This window comes from Cynocephalus volans, chromosome 4 (genome assembly GCF_027409185.1).
Source record: "Cynocephalus volans isolate mCynVol1 chromosome 4, mCynVol1.pri, whole genome shotgun sequence".
NCBI lineage: Eukaryota > Metazoa > Chordata > Mammalia > Dermoptera > Cynocephalidae > Cynocephalus > Cynocephalus volans.
In genome coordinates this window covers 125,894,674-125,914,110 of record NC_084463.1, presented here as the reverse complement: position 1 = coordinate 125,914,110, position 19,437 = coordinate 125,894,674, and the positions used below count along the sequence as shown (strand labels likewise).

At 34.3% G+C, this 19,437-nt stretch overlaps 1 protein-coding gene across 2 annotated transcripts in view; it reads right to left on the bottom strand.

The window, feature by feature from the left end:
* Window positions 1-19,437, bottom strand: part of ANO3 (anoctamin 3) — a 409,115-nt gene that overhangs the window by 121,751 nt on the left and 267,927 nt on the right. For both annotated transcript variants that reach the window (XM_063094283.1, XM_063094284.1), the window contains one exon: window positions 9,889-10,047. In XM_063094283.1, the coding sequence (XP_062950353.1) occupies window positions 9,889-10,047 (159 nt within the window). The remainder of the gene's footprint in view (window positions 1-9,888; window positions 10,048-19,437) is intronic.

Sequence of the window (19,437 nt, the reverse complement as noted above, 5' to 3'; positions counted from 1 at the left end):
TGTTATCATAAATTTTCCTGCCTTATTCATGCAAGGGTTCTTATATTCAAAACAACCACAATAGTCTTTCTTTTGAAATTATGATGTTGGCTACTGGAATAATACCAATTTGCCTTTTCCTTACCAAGCACAGTTTAAACTACTTCGGTCCTGACTGCCCGCTTAGAAGAAATCACACAGTGTGATAGAAAAGGTATAGTGTTTGGAATCACAAAGACTTAAGTACAAATTCTGTCCCTACCATTTACTAGCTCTATAACATTGGGAAAATTACTCAACCCCTCTGATCCTCAGCTTTCTCACCTGAGATATGAAGAGAATAATCTCTGCCTCACAGAGTTGTTGTGAATGTTATGAAAGATTGGCCCTGTAAAGTGCCCTTGCCTAACGGGCTCTCCAGAAATGTTTGTTCTCAGTGGAGAGCAAGCTACCCAAAATAACAGTTAATTTTGAAGCTTCACTGGAATTTTTCTCTCTTTTCCCCTTAGCAGGTTGCTGTCTGATTCATCTTTGGTGGAGCCCGTTCTTTGGTTTTGTAATCTTCTGTAATAGGCCTTTGAGTTATATAAGCATAAAGCCAGTAATAACCTCTGATTTGGGAAAAAAACTGAAGCACAGTGACTTGAATCAGATTTAATTTGAGTTTAATCTTTTTCTTTGTTAAGATAACTTAGGTATAAATTGTTTAAAAAATGCTAATTACCCTAATTTAATTATCATACATTGTATACATGTATTGAAATATAACTCTATACCTCATAAATATGTCCAATCAATATGTGTCAATTAAAAATAAATAAGTAAATAGAAAAAAAAACTAAACAAATAAATGATAGATGTTTAAGGTGATTGCTATGCTATTTACCCTGACCTGATTATTACACAATGTGTTCTTGTATTAAAACATCATGTTGTACCCCATAAATATGTACAATTACGTGTCAATAATAAATAAAAAAATAATATAGAATGACAAAAACTACATTTCCATGGACTTTATTATAGTTTCTTTGGAAGATTTGTCCCTTTCCCCTTTCTGTATTTAAATTGTCCTATGCCTGTATACTATTGTTTGTTCCCGGGGAGATATAGGTTCTTATTTAGCAGTTATTCGAAGAGAGTGAAACTGAGACCCTGAAGATTACAGAAAATCCATCCAGTCCTCATTTCCCCCAGATGCTGGAAGAGGGAACTCCATGAACATAAATGAATCTAAACTTGGACAGAATCAGTCAATATCAGACTGTGACGTATAATTATTTAAGACTGAATAACCAAAACCTTGAAAGATGCACTGATCATTCGCATTCTCTCTAATGATTCCATGTGAGTTTGAAAGTGGGAATCTCTAGTGTGGAAGAGTTAGATGCTGGGACAAGAAATAGTTTCTAAGGAGCTGGGCCTTATTCTGATGTGAATGAAGATCTCGTTCTTCCTCAGAGCATCATGGTTCCTGAAGCCCAGGCATGTGAGTTGCCAGACTGCAGAAGTAGCATGAAGGAGTGACTAATATGTGTATGCGGGGAGAGATCTGGGAAGGTATAACACCCATGGCAGGAAAATCTGGGTTTCATACTACTGGGTTGTTCCTGATTTGTTTTACCTTATAATACATCTAGCCAGAATCTGATCCCGGCTACCACCCTGGTTTAAGCCAAGCTACCGTCGTTTCTGCTCTGGACTTCAGCGGCACTTTCTAGCAGTATCATTTACTCACATTCTTGCTCCCAACATGCTATTCTTAACAAACTGGTTAGAGTGATTCTTTAAAACATAACTCAGGTCATGCCATTTCTCAGAAACCCGTTTCATTGAGAGTGAAAGCCAAAGTTTTTTCAGTGACCTACACAGCTTTTTATAACCTCCTCTGCTACCAGTCTCCCTTTCACTCACTCCTCTTCCATCTCTTGGTCTCTTGCTGCTTCTTGGCTGCCCTTGCCCTGTCCTTCTTATGCATTTGCTTCTGTACATGTCACCAGAGAAGACACTTTTTTGTTTATTTATGCAAGCACCTAGTTCTGTGCTAGACACACAGTAGGCACACACTGAACGAGTTAACTTATTTTGAGGATACGTTCTCTGTAACGTATACCTAAGCAGGAGATAATGGAATGAGAAAGCACATAAACCTCAACTATTCTGAAAGAAGCTGCTATGTTAGGGTTGAAATTAGCATCAGGAACGGCTTGCCTGGCACTCATTATTAATTCATTAATAGATGAGCCTCTAGAATATGAAATAAAATAATGCAATTGAATAAAGGGGATGCTTTAGAAGGGTGTTTCAGCATTACATTGACTACTGTCAATGAGTGAAATGTCAAGTAAAGTGCACATACAGCTAGAACATTTCTCATTTTATATGTCTTGAAATATATATAGGTCTTTTTTAAGCAGAATGAATTGTTGTCTTTTATAAATTCCTCAACTTAATTTCTCTTTTGTTATGCTTGTGCTTAATAAAACAAAACAAAAGTAGTTTCATTTTCTTGCAGCTACTGGGCAGGGGCCTGACGAAGGGATGGTTCTGTCAGGAAGAAAGATTACCTTCTCCTTTGGCATCAAAAGCTGCCAATCTGGCACTATTCTGTCAGCTCTGAGGAAGGCACGCTCTCAGAGGGAACAAAACACCCAACACCTTCACACTTCACATTATTGTTTAATTATTCCACCCCAAATCCCCAAGAGGTAGGAAGATTCGCTTTTAAGAGAAGAGGAAACTTAAAAATTGTGTTTTTCACAAAGTCACTCTGCAAGTGGTTAGCACAGCATGGAAAGAAATAGAATGTGGTAGTACATGGTTTTAAGTCTAGGGGAAAAACAAATTGCTGGCGTGAGCTGGAAATTTACTTGGATGACAAAGCACTGACCCTGACAGTTACAAATCATCAATCTATTCATTCATATGGTCTTCTAAAATGCATCATTATCTTTTGATGATGTGAACAACTAGAAACTGTCCATATCAACAGGCAATTTCATACATACTTGAGATCTACACTGTGCCAGGTTCAGTGTTTGGCTCTGGTAAATGCAAATTAAACAAATGGGGACATGTTCCCTAACCTCCATCTTTCAGATAACACATCTGAAACCTGCTGACATTTTCACGAACTCATTTTCCCTTTCCTGTAGTCACAAGTCCTAAATATTTTAAACTTAATATAGATTAAAATTAAGTTTTATAGCCAAAAGCTACAGCCTTCAATAGTAGAAACTTTAAGAGAAAATAAGTGCTTAGGACAGCATAACACACTGTGTTTGATTCTACAGATAGCAATATGTATTTTCATACAAGTTAGCTGTAAGTTAGCATAAGAGTTAAACTATAATTATGCATAGGTTTTATCTTACCATTTTAAAGTTTCTATCTGCTTAGAAGGGCAATAAAATTTTGCATGATACTGATTTTTGTTAATAGTGTGGTAGGCAGAATTCTAGGATGGCCCCCCAAATCTTCTTACCTTATTTTATTTGTCCAGTACAATCCCTGGGACATGTGAATATGATATGATAGTCACTCCCATGATTAGGCTGTGTTACATGACACATTTCATGTTAAGAAAGGGAGAGTATCTTCCATAGCAGATGAGTCCCTAAAATGGACTAGGCTATTTCTGGCAAGAGAGATTCAAAACCATGGAGGGACACAAGAAAAATTTCCAGTACTGGCTTTGAAAATGGAGGGAGCCAGGTGGCAAGGAATGAAGTTGGCCTCCAAGAACTGAGATCAGCTTCTGGCTGACAGGTAGCAAGGAAACAGGGACCTCAGTCCTACAACCAGAAGGAAAGGAATCCTGCCACAACCATGTAAGCTTCAAAGAGTACCATGAACCCCACACCTTGATTTATGTCTTGAGAGAAACTGAGCAACGAACCCAGCCATGCCATGCCTGGGCTTTTGACTTAATGAACTATGATCTACAATAGATCTCTTGAATTTATTCTTCCTATCTAACTGAAATTTTGTATCCTTTGTCCAACATCTCCCCAACCCCCACCCTCATCCTCAACCACCCAGCACCTGGTAACCACCATTTTACTCTCTATCCTTTTGAGATTAACTTTTTTAGATCCCACATATGAACGAGATCACATGGTATTTGTCTTTCTGCGCCTGCCTTATTTCACTTAATGTAATGTTTTCCACTATAGTTAGTAAAAATATATTGTATTCTTTAAAAACGCTAAGAGAGGAGCTGGCTCGTTTGCTCAGTTGGCTACAGCAGTGTTTTAACATCAAGGTCAAAGGTTCGGATCCCCATTCCAGCCAGCACTCCCCCCAAAAAAATAAGAAAAAGAAAAAGTGCTAAGAGAATGGATGTAAGGTGTTCTCACCACAAAAATGATAACTATGTTAAGGGATGCATATATGTTAATTAGCTATATTTAGTCATTCTACAATGCGTATGTGCTTTAAAAAAAACATGTTGTCCATGGTATATACATGTAATTTTATCTGCCAAGTAAAAAAATAAATTTTAAAAAATGGGCTTTGTTTTAAGCTGCTAAATTTGTGATAATTTGTTAAACAGCAATAGAAAACTAATACAAATATTTTCAAGAAATCTTGATTTGAAACTGTGAAACAGTATTTTTTAAGGATTTAATGTTAGAATGAATACTTTAGGAAACTGTTTTTGTTCACTTAAACTGCATTTGTCACAGCAGATTGGTTTTATACACTAAACTTGGGATAATTGATCTAGTCCTGATAAACTCAACCATTAAAAAAATGTTATTCTTAGAATTAGGAACATAAGTAAAGATAACCCTTTTGTAAAAATATCTTTGACAAGACCCTTTAATTCTGTGTGTGCGTGTGCGTGTGTGTGTGTGTGTTTAATCTAGTCCACTTGCGCAATCTCTTTCTCCCTTCCTTTCCCTTCCATTACCTTCTTTCCTCCCTCCTTCCTTCTATCCTTCTCCAGTGGATCTTTCCCATCATCATTAAAACATCCCAGCTAAGAAAAAAAAAATTTAAATAAAAAAAAAAAGAAATGAAACCTCACCTGACCTCTCTTTTCCTCTCTGACTATTGCTTTCCCTCCTCCCACTCACAGATACACAAGTTGTCAGCATTTGCTGCTGCCTCTGTTTTTCCATCATTTATTCACTCTAGTCTAACTTGAAAGTCCATCTCCTCGGAGAAATGGTTCACATTGATTTTACCAAAGATCTCCGAATCCTCTAGCTTAATGGGTCTCATTCTTGCCTCACAGGACTTCTCAGCAGTAGTTTCCCCCTGATGACCACTTTTTCCTGTGACTCCTCATCTCTTGATCTTCCACCTACCTCTGACTCTTTCAAGTGTCTATATTCCTCTCTTACCCTTTGCAGACCCACTCCCAGGCCCAATTTTTTTCTCATTCTCTCTAATGATTTTGTCCTAATACATGGTGTAAATTACCATCTATATCCTAAAGACTATAAAGCATTTACCTTCAGGTCAGAATCCTCTTTTGGACTCTAGACACAAATTTCAAATATCTCTACTCGTACTTATCAAAGGTACCAATTACTAAGTTGCGGTTTTCATTCCCATAAGCCCTACCCCACTTTCCCCCCAAATTAGCTCTCTTTTAGTCCACGGTAGTTTTACACCGGCTATTCCTTCTGCAAGCAGTATTCCGCCCCCTTATCTTCTCATGATGGACTCCTTTTCATTCAGATCACTTTCTTTCACATCATACATGTTGACATAGCCACTTATTCACACTCCCTATATAACATCATTCTGTTTCAATTACTAAATAGCCTTCCTCACTATGTCACCTTTCTGTTATTTGTTTAAGTCTATTTCCTCCCATGAGAACATGGTCCATTTTTATCGTGGTATCTATTTATTCCCCGAACGCGGTATACAATAGGTGTTCCACTAATGTTCCTTGAATGAACAACAACAACAAAAAATTGCTGAAGCCACAAACCCAAGTCGTTATTGAGGTCTTCTTTTCTTACTCTATCCATGCCAGAAAATATATAAATCTTAACTTAAATATCTACCAAATCTATTCATTTAACTCTATTGCTAATGCCACTACCATCTTCTTCGTGCATGCAGTCTTGCTCTTCGCATCTTTTCAATAATCCAAGTTTACCTTTTTTTTTTTTATAAACAAATATGGTCATGATACTACCCTGCTTAAAATTATTCAATAGATTCCCATTTTTCTAAAGATGATCAAAAAGTCTTTTAAAAAGTCAAAACTGAATGACCATTCTTTCCAACCTCATATAGTACTCTTTTTTTTTTTTTTCTGGTATTGAAAAATTCCAATGTCCTTCCCTTCACCATCATCTGGATATTCAATTGATCTATGCTATGGTGGGGTCTGACATCAATAGTTTAAAATATCACCATGTGCTTCTAATGTGTCACCAGTATTACAAACCATATCTAGCCCTTTTATTCACCTACTTTAGCTACTATCCATTTCTCAAATCTCGATTCAAAGTTTATTTCTTTAATTTTACTTCTTCCTTTATTCTGGTCTTCCCTCTGTATCCAGACAAGATCATTTCACTTTTCATAAGACACTCTAGCACCATTTACTTTTCTTTTAAGTCACTTATCACAGTTTAAAATTATAAAGGATATCCTAGTAAGGAGAATTTTAAACATTGTATCAATAAGTAGGGATTGAAAGTCATCTTGGATCAAATCATTTTTACTGTGCAAAGTCACTAAAGTACTCTCTTAGATATGCAAGTATTAGTCAAGTGGAAAGAGTGTAACAATTTTTTTCCTTTTTTTTTTTTTAGTTTGCAGCACTTTCCCTTGTTGGAGTGGGCAGAGATCCTTAGAGAGGTTTGAATCAAATTTCATAAGACTTCTAGGGCCTTTTCAGAGGGAAGATATAAAAATCCTCCAACTCAACTTTAAGACTAACAATATCTGTTGGGTATCCTTAATCCTTTTCACTGTTAGGAAGAGAAGTCATTTAACTCAATGAGGAGACACCAGAGAGGAAAGTGGAAGCCCAGACTGGGAATGTGTCCAACACAATAGCTGCAGTTTGCAGGGATGGCTGGTTCCAATAAAATATGCAGTAGAGGTTGAATATACCTCCTGGCTCAGCTGTCTGGGCACTTTATTGAACTGTGGGGAACAAATCCTGAGAATGTGAATACAAACTAAAAGAACTGGACATTGTTCTTGGCTCTTGTTGAGAGCCAATCTAAACAGAAACACTTCTTGGCAGGGACTGAAAAGTAAGAGCTCAAGAATGAATAGATTTCCCTTTAAAAGAAGAATAGGACTATCCTTTGGATGAGTAACAATCCGGTATTATTCTTGTGAAAAGTTTTGAGGAACAAGGGAGAGGAAAACTCAAAAGAGAATCGGACTTTCTTCTAAGAAAACTAGGTAAAGGCTGTGAACCATACCTATTACAAACACACAGTGATCACATCTGACTCCTATACACACTGTAAGATCAGTGAAGGCAGTGATGTGGTCTACTTGACTCATCGGATTCCCCAGCAGCTTGCTCAGTGTTTGCCAAAATAATCTGCTGAATGAATAAATAGTTGGAGATATGTGAGCAAAATAACTACCAGCATTATAGTAGAATCTATGTACAAACTGATTTGAGAGCAGGTGAGAAAGTGATTTATTCTTTTTGTATGGAGGAGAAATGACAAGGAAATCAAATGAATAAAAGCCTGTCACACAACTTAGTTCATGATATTTTTTCCCTAAGTACTTCTTGATTTAATTTGTCATCAGTGATAAGGATATTCTGGGTTAAACCTCCCTGAAGAAACAACTACAGCAGTCAATAGAAAACTGAAGTCAGACCTCAAACTATAAAACTCCTAAAAAAAAATGTGGAAACACTTCAGGATGTAGGACTGGGCAAAGACTTTATGAATAAGACCACAAAAGCACAGGCAACAAAAGAAAAAATAAACATATGGGATTATATCAGATTTAAAAGCTTCTGCAGAGCAAAAGAAACAATTAACAAAGAGGAACGACTACTTACAGACAGTACATTGACAGATGACTGGATAAGGAAAATGTGGTACATATACTCAACGGAATACTATTCAGCCATAAAAAAAAATAAAAGGAAATACTGCCATTTACAGCAATATGGATGAACTTATAGAAAATTATGTTATGTGAAATAAGCCAGGCACCAAAAGAGAAATACCACATTTCCTCACTCATAAGTGGGAGCTAAAATAAAGAAAAGAAGAAATAAAGGAAGGAAAGAAAGAAAGAAGGAAGGAAGAAAAGAGAAAGAAAGAAAGCATTGCAAGCATACAATGAACTTCCAGAAAAAAAGAAAAGAGAACAGGGTCACAAAGATTCATTACATGTTGTAAACATGAGTATACTAATTATGCTGATTTGTTCACCACATATTGTATGCAAATACTGATATTCAAATCTGTACCTCACAAATATATACATATAATTATGTCTCAATTTTTAAAAAAACTGTCAAATAATAAAAATATCTAAATTAAAAAAAAAAAAAACAACCCTGAGTTCAGAATTTCACTTGCAGTGTTCTGCAACACTAGGCAGTGTGTGAATAATTCCTTCCTCACAAAGAATCGAGTCATTGTGTTTGCTATATTATAAATACTAAAATTAAAAGGGTTTTAATAAATACACATGGATTAGTTTTTCTAGGGCCACCCTTAGTTATAGCTCAGTATTTCCTAATGTGTATTCTTCAGAAAACTGAACCCAGCAAATATTCGGCAGAGGAAAAAAAGGGGTTCTAATGTCATGTTTAAATGCCTATTAACACTCTGATAAAGTTTATCAGCAAATTGTACAGATATTTAATCAAAGAAATTATCAGGTGTTTTTTTTTAAACAGTTGCTCCTAATTTTTAGAAAACTAGTTAAAACCCAGCAGTAGTAATTTGTGTCTCTCACATAATTAATTTAAAATGTTTCAGTAGGAAAATGACTAAATTTCCAAGTTGTAATACTATTCACCTAGTAAAAACGTTGAGTTGTTTCTAAATATGATGGTAACTTAAGATATTCACAAGACATCACAAAATGATAGAACTGAACAGCAGAATACTATGTAAACACATATATCATGACTAATTTTGTGTAAAACATTTATGTATGTTTCTATATACGTAGAAAATATATTGAGGGACACCTAGAAAAAATAAAATCGAAATGTTAACCGGGCTACCAAAAGAGAGAAGAGTATGATTTAGAGACAGTAGGTGTGGACTTTGGCTTTTTATCTTGTACATTTCTATACTTTAATTTTTTTACATTAATATTTTTCCTTTCTGTAATGTGATAAATATTTTTGTATGTATTTTTTTAAATCCCTTGAAGGTTTAACTAAAATAGCAAGAATAGCTATTTTTGGATAATGAGAGACATGTTTTTTTCTTTCTTTCTAGTTTTTATTTTTATCTAGAGAGTCTTGGTACTTTTACTGTCTTACTAGAAAAAAAAATAGATTATTTAAAGAACAGTTGTCTGTTTTTTTTGAAAAACTGCAAAAGAAGGATTGGGAAGAAAATCACTCACAGTTCTAGCATTAAAAAACAGACATTGACAGTTTCACAAACATTGCTTTCAACATTTTATTTTCTATTTTTTGTAGGAATTTCTACTTTACATACATATAATCATTCTTCTTTTAGTTCTTGAAATTGCAAAAATCGTCATGCCCTTTTAAAAACATTGAAATTATACAGAAATGTGTGAGTAAAAAGTGAATACATATTTAAATGCAACTATATATATATATACATATTTATTTTACACTTGGAAGAAAATAACTAAATATTTTATAAAGGAATGCAGCACATACTTTCCATACCAAAACATAAGTGATCATATCTGTTCCAGCATATTATAACACATAACTAACAATATTAAAGCACCTACCTCCTTCTCCAACATCAAACCTTCTGCTCTGAGGTTCTTTTCAAATGTGTTTCTTTTGTCATATTGTATATTTGTCTTTCTATAAACCAGGATGTAATCAACTCGCTTTTTGCCATCTTTGAATAGAGGTCCACTGGATGCTATGTAATTCATGTCATTCTGCAAGTAAAGAAATGATTAATAGTGTGAGTTAGATAAGCACACATATTTTGGTTGCAGTCACTTCTGTTTGAATACAACCAAATATTGAAAAAATGTGGTTTTTTAAATTCCTACTGTAAGATATGGAAAGGTAATTGAATGAAACTTGCAATCTACTATAGTAGACAAACTAGCAAGTGATGTTCCAGGATGTAAAATTAGGTGGTTTGATTCCTGAACTGAAGGTTCATTGATGTTGGCATCAAAATTCGTATGTTTTATTCAATAGGATCCTGTAAAAACAACAGCTAACATATGTTGAGTACTTACTAAACATCACAGCCAGATATAACTGCTTTTCTTATTTTATCTTATCAACTACTCACAACTTGCATTTCGAAGATAAAGACACGAAGGATTAGAGAACATAAGTACTAGAACTGAAACCAACATAATTTCCTGTGTGAGATAATACTCAGACTAGACATTACTTTCCTAAACCTTATGTTCGACAATACTGGTATCAAACAATAATTCCTCAGCAGTTGGCTTCAGGAAATACTTGCTCCCAGGATATAAGACATCAAAAGAACTAAAATGCCTTACTTATCAAAATTAACAGCTTGCTCATCAAGACTGCTTTAAGGCCCTCACCTTATTATAAATACCAACCAAATTTTTTTTTGTAGACTCTGCTCAATTTTCAACCAAATTCCTGCCTTGCCAAGACCCACCTTAAAATTACCCAGCTTAGACCCCAGAACTCTTTGAAAAGTCTTTCAGTGAGAAGGCTTAGAAATCAAGCACTAGGTTGGGAGGAAAATCATTAGAAGAGAAGAAAGTTTTAAAAATATCTTATATATTTTTCTATATTTCAAAAGAGCATTGACTGAAAGTGGAACTTTGATAGATATCCATCAGTCTAATTCTAAGCAAAATAAATGCAAACCTTTTCCAGAGAAATTGATGTCTTACTATTAAAAAAATATCTACGTCTTCTTGAAAATAAGTGGCCTTAGGTATTATACCCAAATTTTGTCTCTCTCTAAATAAACATGTTCACAAACTCCATTAATTAAAATTCTAATTTATTATCTAATTATGTATCAATTCTAAATTATTAATGATGAATTTTACCAGTTTTACTAGGCACAATAAAAAGTAGACATCAAAGTGGCAATAGAGAAGCATGGCAAGATTTGCAAATCTCTTCTGATTTAAGTACAAAGAAATCAATATAGGCTCTATATAATTTTAAGGTTAAGTATTTTATTTGAATACATATATGACAAGCACTAACCGAGATGTTAATTAACCCATGTTCCAGCTTGTTGCTCCAAAGCAGAATTGACAGAAAATTTATTTCACATATCATTGTGTCTAGATACAAAAAGTACAACTTCTTCAATTGCTTGATATAATAATTGATTGAACATTATTTTAAGACCCATCTCTTGAATTATCTGGAATAGTAAAATGCTTTCCAATTACAATGTAGAATACTTTCCATTTAGAATCAGGGTTTTCACATTTATTGTTCCCAGGAGACAGACTAAAAACTAGCTTTTCTCAGGAAATCTAGAATGTAGATCATTTAAAAGGTACCTATCTAATCTTTCAACAGTTTTGAAAACAACTCAATCTTTAATGCATTTGCAAACCATGAAGTTCTGATACTTTCAAAAAAACTAGTTTTCTTAAAGAATATCTCAAAATTATTCAAGTTATGGTTCATGTTAAGAAGAAACCCTTCGTGAAGATTTTAGCCCATTTGGAAAATAGCAGTAGAGGTTTGCCTATTTGCCCAAGAACATGTTTTAGGATATGTTTCAAATTAGATTATAGCAGTAAATGTATTTTTTTCTTGAATATTTATTTTTCTCAATCTAACAAGCATTTGTTGAGCACCTAATGTGTGCTAAGGGCTGTGCTAAACTGTAGGGATAAAAAATAAAAAGATATTGAATACTTTTAGGATGTTAGAATATACCTGAGGTGACAGGCATGTAAATGTTTAGTTACAATGCTCGATCTATTATGCACAGTGATGACAAATAAGGAGTGGCAGAATGTTAGCGTGTACTACACTTTTGAGTTAGTAAAATGTAGTATGACACATTAGATAATGTGTTGAGATCTAGTTTCAGACAGACTTGGGTTCTAATTAACTGTGTTCTTAAACATCTAATTGAACCTCACTGCTCAACCTCAATTTCTACATCTTTTAAATGAAGATAATAATGTTACCAACCTTGTAGGATTATTATTATAACTCAATGAGATATGTATACAGAGCACTGCCAACATTGCCTGGCTCACCTTAAGATGAGGGAAAATTCTAGCTATTAGCACAAAAAATAGGGTAAAAGAATATGTAATTTATTAATTCACATTGGGATTTTTCTTGTTTTCCTATTATCCAAATGACCCCTTTTCGCTTTTTGGAAAATCATCTTTCTCAGGTCAAAGACAGCTGGAAATATAAGTAATCCAAAGGATACTGGTGTGAATATACGATGACAGCAAAGGAAAACAGATATCCTTTTGTGAAGCATAATTTACTATAAAATAAAAAGTACAATAAAAAAAATTCAGAGCTTAATGAACTATTACAAGATAAACATCTATATGTCTATTATCCAGATCAAGGAATAAAACGTTACCAACTCCTGCAGTTGATCCCCTCATATTCATTCTCTCAATCATGATGACTTCACATTCCTGCCCCCACCCCCGACGCACAAGGTGATCACAATCCTAAAATCTTCTATGGTTCTACTTCATTACTTTTTTTAGTTTTATCATCAAAGGATACGTCCTTAAACACTATATTTTAGTTCTGTTTCAAACTTTATACAAATGCAAACATACCATGATAATCATTCGTGTCTGGCTTCTTTCATGCAATATATGGGTATGAAATCCATCGCTAATTTTTATGTAGCTGTTCCTTTTTTATTGTTATGTAGTATGCTACCATTTGAATATTACAAAACTTATTTAAGCTTTCTACTGTTGATGGGCTGTTTCCAGTCTCAACTATTACAAAGTATGATAAACATTTCTGTGTATATCTTGCAGTACACATGTGATGCATTTCTATCAGTTATATACATATGGGAAAAACTGCTAATTCACAGGGAATACTTATTTTCAATTTCAGTAGTTAATGCCAAACAATATTCCAAATCTATTTATATGCCTACCAATAGCCTCATGCTACATAATGCTTTCTCAGTCTTTAAATATTATTTTTCAGTTATTTGGTTGGAGGGTGCTTAGTAGTAATTTACTAGGATTTTAACTTGCATTTCCCTAATTATGAATACTTTTTCTAATAATTTGTTTTTCTATAAGCATTCTAGATAACAAGCCCTTTGACATTTAGATGTGCTCAAATCTCTAATGTCTATCTATCACTGGACATTTCACTATTTTAATGAAGTTTTGAAATACACAGAAATTCTTAATTTTAATAGAGTTGGATGTATTGCCCTTTTTTATGGTTAATGTTTCTGTTCCTATTTAAGAGATTTTTCCTATTCCAAGGTTATGAAGATTTTCTTCTTCACTGTCTTCTATGAGAATTATTGTTTGTCCTTTAAGAGTTAGATCCAAAATCCACTAGAATTGATTTTGCTGCATAAAATATGTATGAGGTAGAGACCACATTTTATTTATCATTTCCATATGGTTATCCAATTGCTCCAGCACCCTATAGTAAAACGATCTCTTTTCTCATTGCCCTGTAGTCCTGTTTTGTCCTAAATCTAGTTTCTATATATGGGGATATTGAATATTAGAAAGATGTTTCTCCTTACATTCAAGTTACGTTTGTGGAATGGTCATAATTCATTAGCCAATCCTTCGATTACTGACAGATTCTACCTCATCTTGCCAATCTTGACCTGAAGTGGAGCTCATTGTGCACAGGCCCTGATCCAATTTACTGTGTCTTAGAAGGCTTCATGCACCATGCCTGGCTCCTTACAGATGGAATCTTCTTTATTACTGATTCCTGGTCTATGCTTAAACATTTATTTTGCCATACTTTGTAGCATGCAGGATTACCCCCTTCCCAGTATTCATGGATCTCAGGTGCTGCCAGCATCTACTCCCACCCACAGTACATTTCTCCAAATTTTGTTATTCAGAATGCAACCGATTATTCCTGTGTCCATCTAAAAGGTATTTCTATTCCTGATTGGATTTAGAGAGTGATAGGCACAAGTAGGGCAGGGCAGAGGGAGCAAGGCATGACTCTGGCCTGCTCAGAAGACTGCTCCTGTTAAGAACGGAAGTGGGCACTTAGTTTCCTTGGCTGCGTGGGCCTTGCAGCCCAATGGTAAGGGTAGACAATGGGAAGGGTTAGTCTAACTTGCTTGCACAATTTGGGTGGCCATCAGGTGGGTTTCAGCTCATAAGGCCAAGTGTCTGTGTTCTAGGTTTGTGTTTCCTAATCCTATCTTATTAACTCTGCAAATAATGGAAGTCTTTTTCATTCATTTCCAGGGGTGACATTTATTTTTGGCTTTCTATATCCTTTTATGACAGTCTGGAACATTAAATTAGGAGATGGCGGTCTAGAAACTGTTAGTCTGATGCCATGTTTTAGGCAGACCTTTTAGCTTTATACAAGTATTCTTTAATTAGGAAAAAAAACCCAAAACCTTAGTATGCAATTAAAAGTTATTTCAGAGTTACAACCATTTCCACCCAATGGCTCTTGTTACAGACCCAATTTATTACAGAGAACAAAAGTTTTGTTTTGTTTTGTTTTTAAATTTCAGAAAAATGAGAAACAGTGTTATAAAGATAGTCACATATTTAATACAACAAAAACAGTCCTATTATAAACTAACAGGCAACATATCATACACTATGGTTCAGAAGAAATTCCATACATGGTGGAAATTTATTGCGTTGGTGGATAAATTAAAATTCTGGTTTCTCTGTCAGATAAATTTTTCATTTTAAAATGCTACTTGTTAGGAAAAAATATTTTCATTTTTAAGTGTCCTGGGGATTTAAAAGTGTGTGCTTGTGTGTGTGTACATGTGTGTCTGTGTATTCATATACATATGTATTTTTAATGTACCTAGCTTAACTTAAAATATATTTACAAGAAATGTAATTACTTATGCAAATCATCTTTAATTATGAGTTTTAGTAATGCCAAAAATCTGACTTCAGTGCTGTAAGGTGTGGTCTTCAATGCTGTTGAGAATCTGGCCAGGCTTATTGTCTTCTTAACATAATGTCAATCCTACCTCTAGTCTATCCAGTCATTAGAAATATGAATTCTCTGTAAATTAGTAACTCTGAAGTATTCATATCAGATAGCAGGATCTCTAAGTGATTGTACTCCAGAACGTGTTACAACCTGGCAGAGAAAACTGCTATTTAAGAAAACAATAACTGATAAAGTCATAATTAAAGAAATAATAACATTAACTAATATAAGCTAAGCAGAAACCAAGAACTATTCTGAAAACTTTACATGTATTAACTCACTTCATGCTCACAAAAACTGAGAGATAAGTATAATTTTTCCCATTTCATAGATGCTAAACTTGAGTGGAACACATGATGTATATACATATCTCAAGGAGATATTAAGATCAATAATTCACATAGTTATTGTGAGGTGAAGATTAAATAAGACGATGTGCTTAAACAGATGGTTTCTTGCTCATTTTAATATCCTATCACTGAACTTACCCATAGAGCATTCAATAAACGTATGTTAAACGAGAAGATACATAAATGACAGTAATAAAAATTATATAAGATATTATAGACCTGTTTCTTATCACTATTGTTATTATGTGATATTATTAAGTAGGAAAATACAGAAAAAAAAAGAAGAAAAGAAGAAGAAATTCTAGAGAGGGAGCCTCTGTGTAGCCAGAGAAGTAAATTAAAAAGATTTTTAAGAAATATAGCTTCTTAAAGCAGAGTCTTCCTAATATTAAATTATTGTAAATTTAGTCAAACTGAATACTTAAAATTGTTCTGACAGAGTATCTTTTTAATATAATTTTTGTAGAATTGATTTAAGGAATGTTTAGGAATTATGCAAAAGAATTTACTAAAAACTTCAAATATGTTTTAGTCAGTTGGACAGCACATATCCACAATTGGATTTGCCTGGCCTGCTGATGAGCACTACTAGCTGGTGTATTTTAGTTTGATCAAAAAAATGTCAGTTTAGTCCACTAATGGCGTACTGAAAATTCATTGATGAGGTTTTATCTTAATGTATCAGAAAGCCATATTCTATGGTAAATGTATTAGTTATCTATTACTGCATAAGAAATTACCACAAACTTAGCAGTTTAAAACACGCATATACATCCTCTGACATTTCGTGAGTCAGAAGTTCAGTCATGGCTTTGATGGGCCCTTTGCTTAGGGTCATGCAAAGCTGCAAGTAAGGTGTCAGCAGGGCTGCACACACATCTGAAGGCTTGATGAGGAAGAACCCACTTCCAAGCTAAGTCAGGATCTTGGCAGAATTCATTTCCTTTTGGTTAAAGAATGAGTGTCCAGCTTCTTAAAGGTTATTGGCTGGAGGCCACACGCTCAGTTCCTTGACATGTGGAATTTCCCAATATGGCTACTTATTTCTCCAAACCAACAAGAAGAGTTTCCAGATTGAGTCCATAGCAAGACAGAATCTTCTATAATGTAACATTATCTCAGCAGTGACATCTCATCACCTTTGTCTTATGCAAGCATTTGGAAACAAGCCATAGGGAAGAGGATTATATAAGATGTGAACACCAACAGACAGGGATCATGTTAGGCTATCCTAGAGTCTGACCATCATGGTAAGGTTCATGAATTAGATAAAATTAAAGAGCTAATTTAAGAGATAAAAAGGCTGATTCAAAAACTAAGTGTATGAAATACTGCATGAAGGAAGGCAGATTCAAGGTCTCATTTACCAAATTTTTCAATAGAACAACTCAGAAATAACATATGAGTTTGGAAACTGTCACAACAGAGAAACAAAGAAACAAACAAAAAGTAAGTGGATCTGGGTCTTACTCATGGTTCTGTCCCTGCTGACATGTCTTCAGACAATTGACTTTTCTTCTATGTTGTTCAATTCTTCTACCATGAATCAAAGAGTAGGCACTACAGTGTAATGGCTTTGTAGCTCCGACATCCCATGATGCTCTTATTTCCCCCTGAATATTTCTGCAAGAGGCTGTTGCAGTAGATTGGATGTCCCCCCAAACTTATTGAGGCTTGGTCCCCACTGTGACACTGTTAAGAGTGTGGGAAATCCTACTATGGTAACTGAAAGCTGGGGCCTTGAAGAAGTGTTTAGATTGTGAGGACCCTGCCCTATTGAATGGATTAATAACGGTGGTTGTGGGTGTGGTTCAGAGGGATTTAAAAGGAGAGTGCATGAGGAGCTATCTCTCTCTGCTTTTCCATTTTCACAGTGTGATACCCAGCATTGCTGTAAAGCCACCACCAAGAAGAGCCTTACCAGATGTGTTCTCTGGACTGTGAACTTCCCAGCCTCTGAAACTGTAATCGATAAATTTTGTTTTCTTTCAAATTACCCCGTTCCAGGTATTTTGTTATAAGCAACAGAAACTAATACGGCTGTTTTCTAATATCTTCAACTGACACTGACTAGGATTTTTACTTATGTACAGAAAATGTTCACATAAGTATCTGACAGCTGAACTTACTCCCTGAAGTGCTCCGAAGTTATTTTCAGGGAAAGTTGTAAATGGCAATTGAGGTCAATTTTACTCCCACCTGAGTCAGTCCCTTTAATATCATGATGGAGAAAATAAGAGAAAAGGGCTTCACTTTTTTCCAGAGTGAAAAGCAGACTCTGGTGTAATTCAATGTTATCAAATTTCACAAATCAACTGGAATACAAAGCACTTGGAAATGTGGGACTTTTTTTTTTTTTTTTTGACTACTAAAATAAAGTCTAAAGGGGAAAATGAAGAGATTTAAAATCACCTATAAAACCTAGCACTGTTTCAGAAGCAGCGCATAAAAACAGAAAAGTACAGCTGTAACTCTGGCAATACGGTAAACAACATAATTTCAAACAATAAATATTCTTCACGTAATAAAACATGAAGAAATAATAGACAAAATGTAATATACATTTTTTTGAAATTCATAGAGGAGCAGAAGAATTAGTATATAAAACCCTATCTTCCATGTAGAATAAAAGATAGAAAATCAGAAGAGTATGCTGGTAAGTTGATACTGGGGCTGCCCTGGGTAGAATTTAGAAATCAATAACAATAATAACGACAATAGTAAAAACAACATTTAAAAGTTTAGAAGTAAAACTTCTAAATAACTAATAAGTTAATAAATAGAATTCAATGGAAGCTACAAAATAGTGGAACTGAAAATATAGTCTCTTTACTAGATAATGCTGATTTGGCAGAAGGCTGGAAACAATGAACCAACTGTGGTAATATATTTATTGCCACTTGTTTTGTAGTCAAATAACTGAATATGACATAGCTAATATGTCTGCTTAGACAGCTGTCAAAGAGGTGCTGTTGAACTTTTTAAAAAACAATACTGTGTAAAGTGCATTATATATGTCTTTAAAGTTTAAAAACATAAAAGTTATGTTCGCTATTGATTAAAGACACATCTTACACAGCAAAAGTACAAAAATACTCATAGGAAAGCTATCACCAAAATCAGAATAGTGGTTAGTTCTGTTGAGACAAATTGAAAAAAAGGATCAGGGAGTGTTACACAGGAGTCTCAATTTTGTCTGTAATAATTTATTCTGAAACAAATACAGAAAGCAATTTAGATCCAGTAAAGCTCAGTGTTGGACATAGATATGGTATGGTCTAATTATACCATAATAATAGATAAATATGGTTCAGTAATACAGTTTCCAATATGCCTGAAATATACATAATAACCATAATTTAAAGGATCAACATGGCCCATCACCTTGGCAATAAACAATCTGGGATTCTATATTTGTTTAGAAGTTAAAATCTTAACTAAAACTTAAACCTCAGTTTCCTCACCTGCATAACATAAAAAGGATGATAATAACCATTCATGACAATTTTTAAGAATTAAATGAGTTGAATACTCTGTGAAACATAAAATGGTGCACACGCTATAGTTGTTATTGCAACTAAATACCTTCAAACTGTAATCTCCAATTTTAATCATGGTCACTTTGTAGGGAGTTGGAAATAAATCAGTTTGAAATCAATAATTTCAATGTATTGCTTGCTATCAAGAATGTGACACTTTCCCTTGAGGAGTTTCCAAAACAAAATAAAACAAAACAAAACAAGAATTTTCATAATAAAGGAATACTTGATTATTTCCAGCATGTACAGGGTACTTCAAAAAGTTCACGGAAAAAGAATCTTTTAG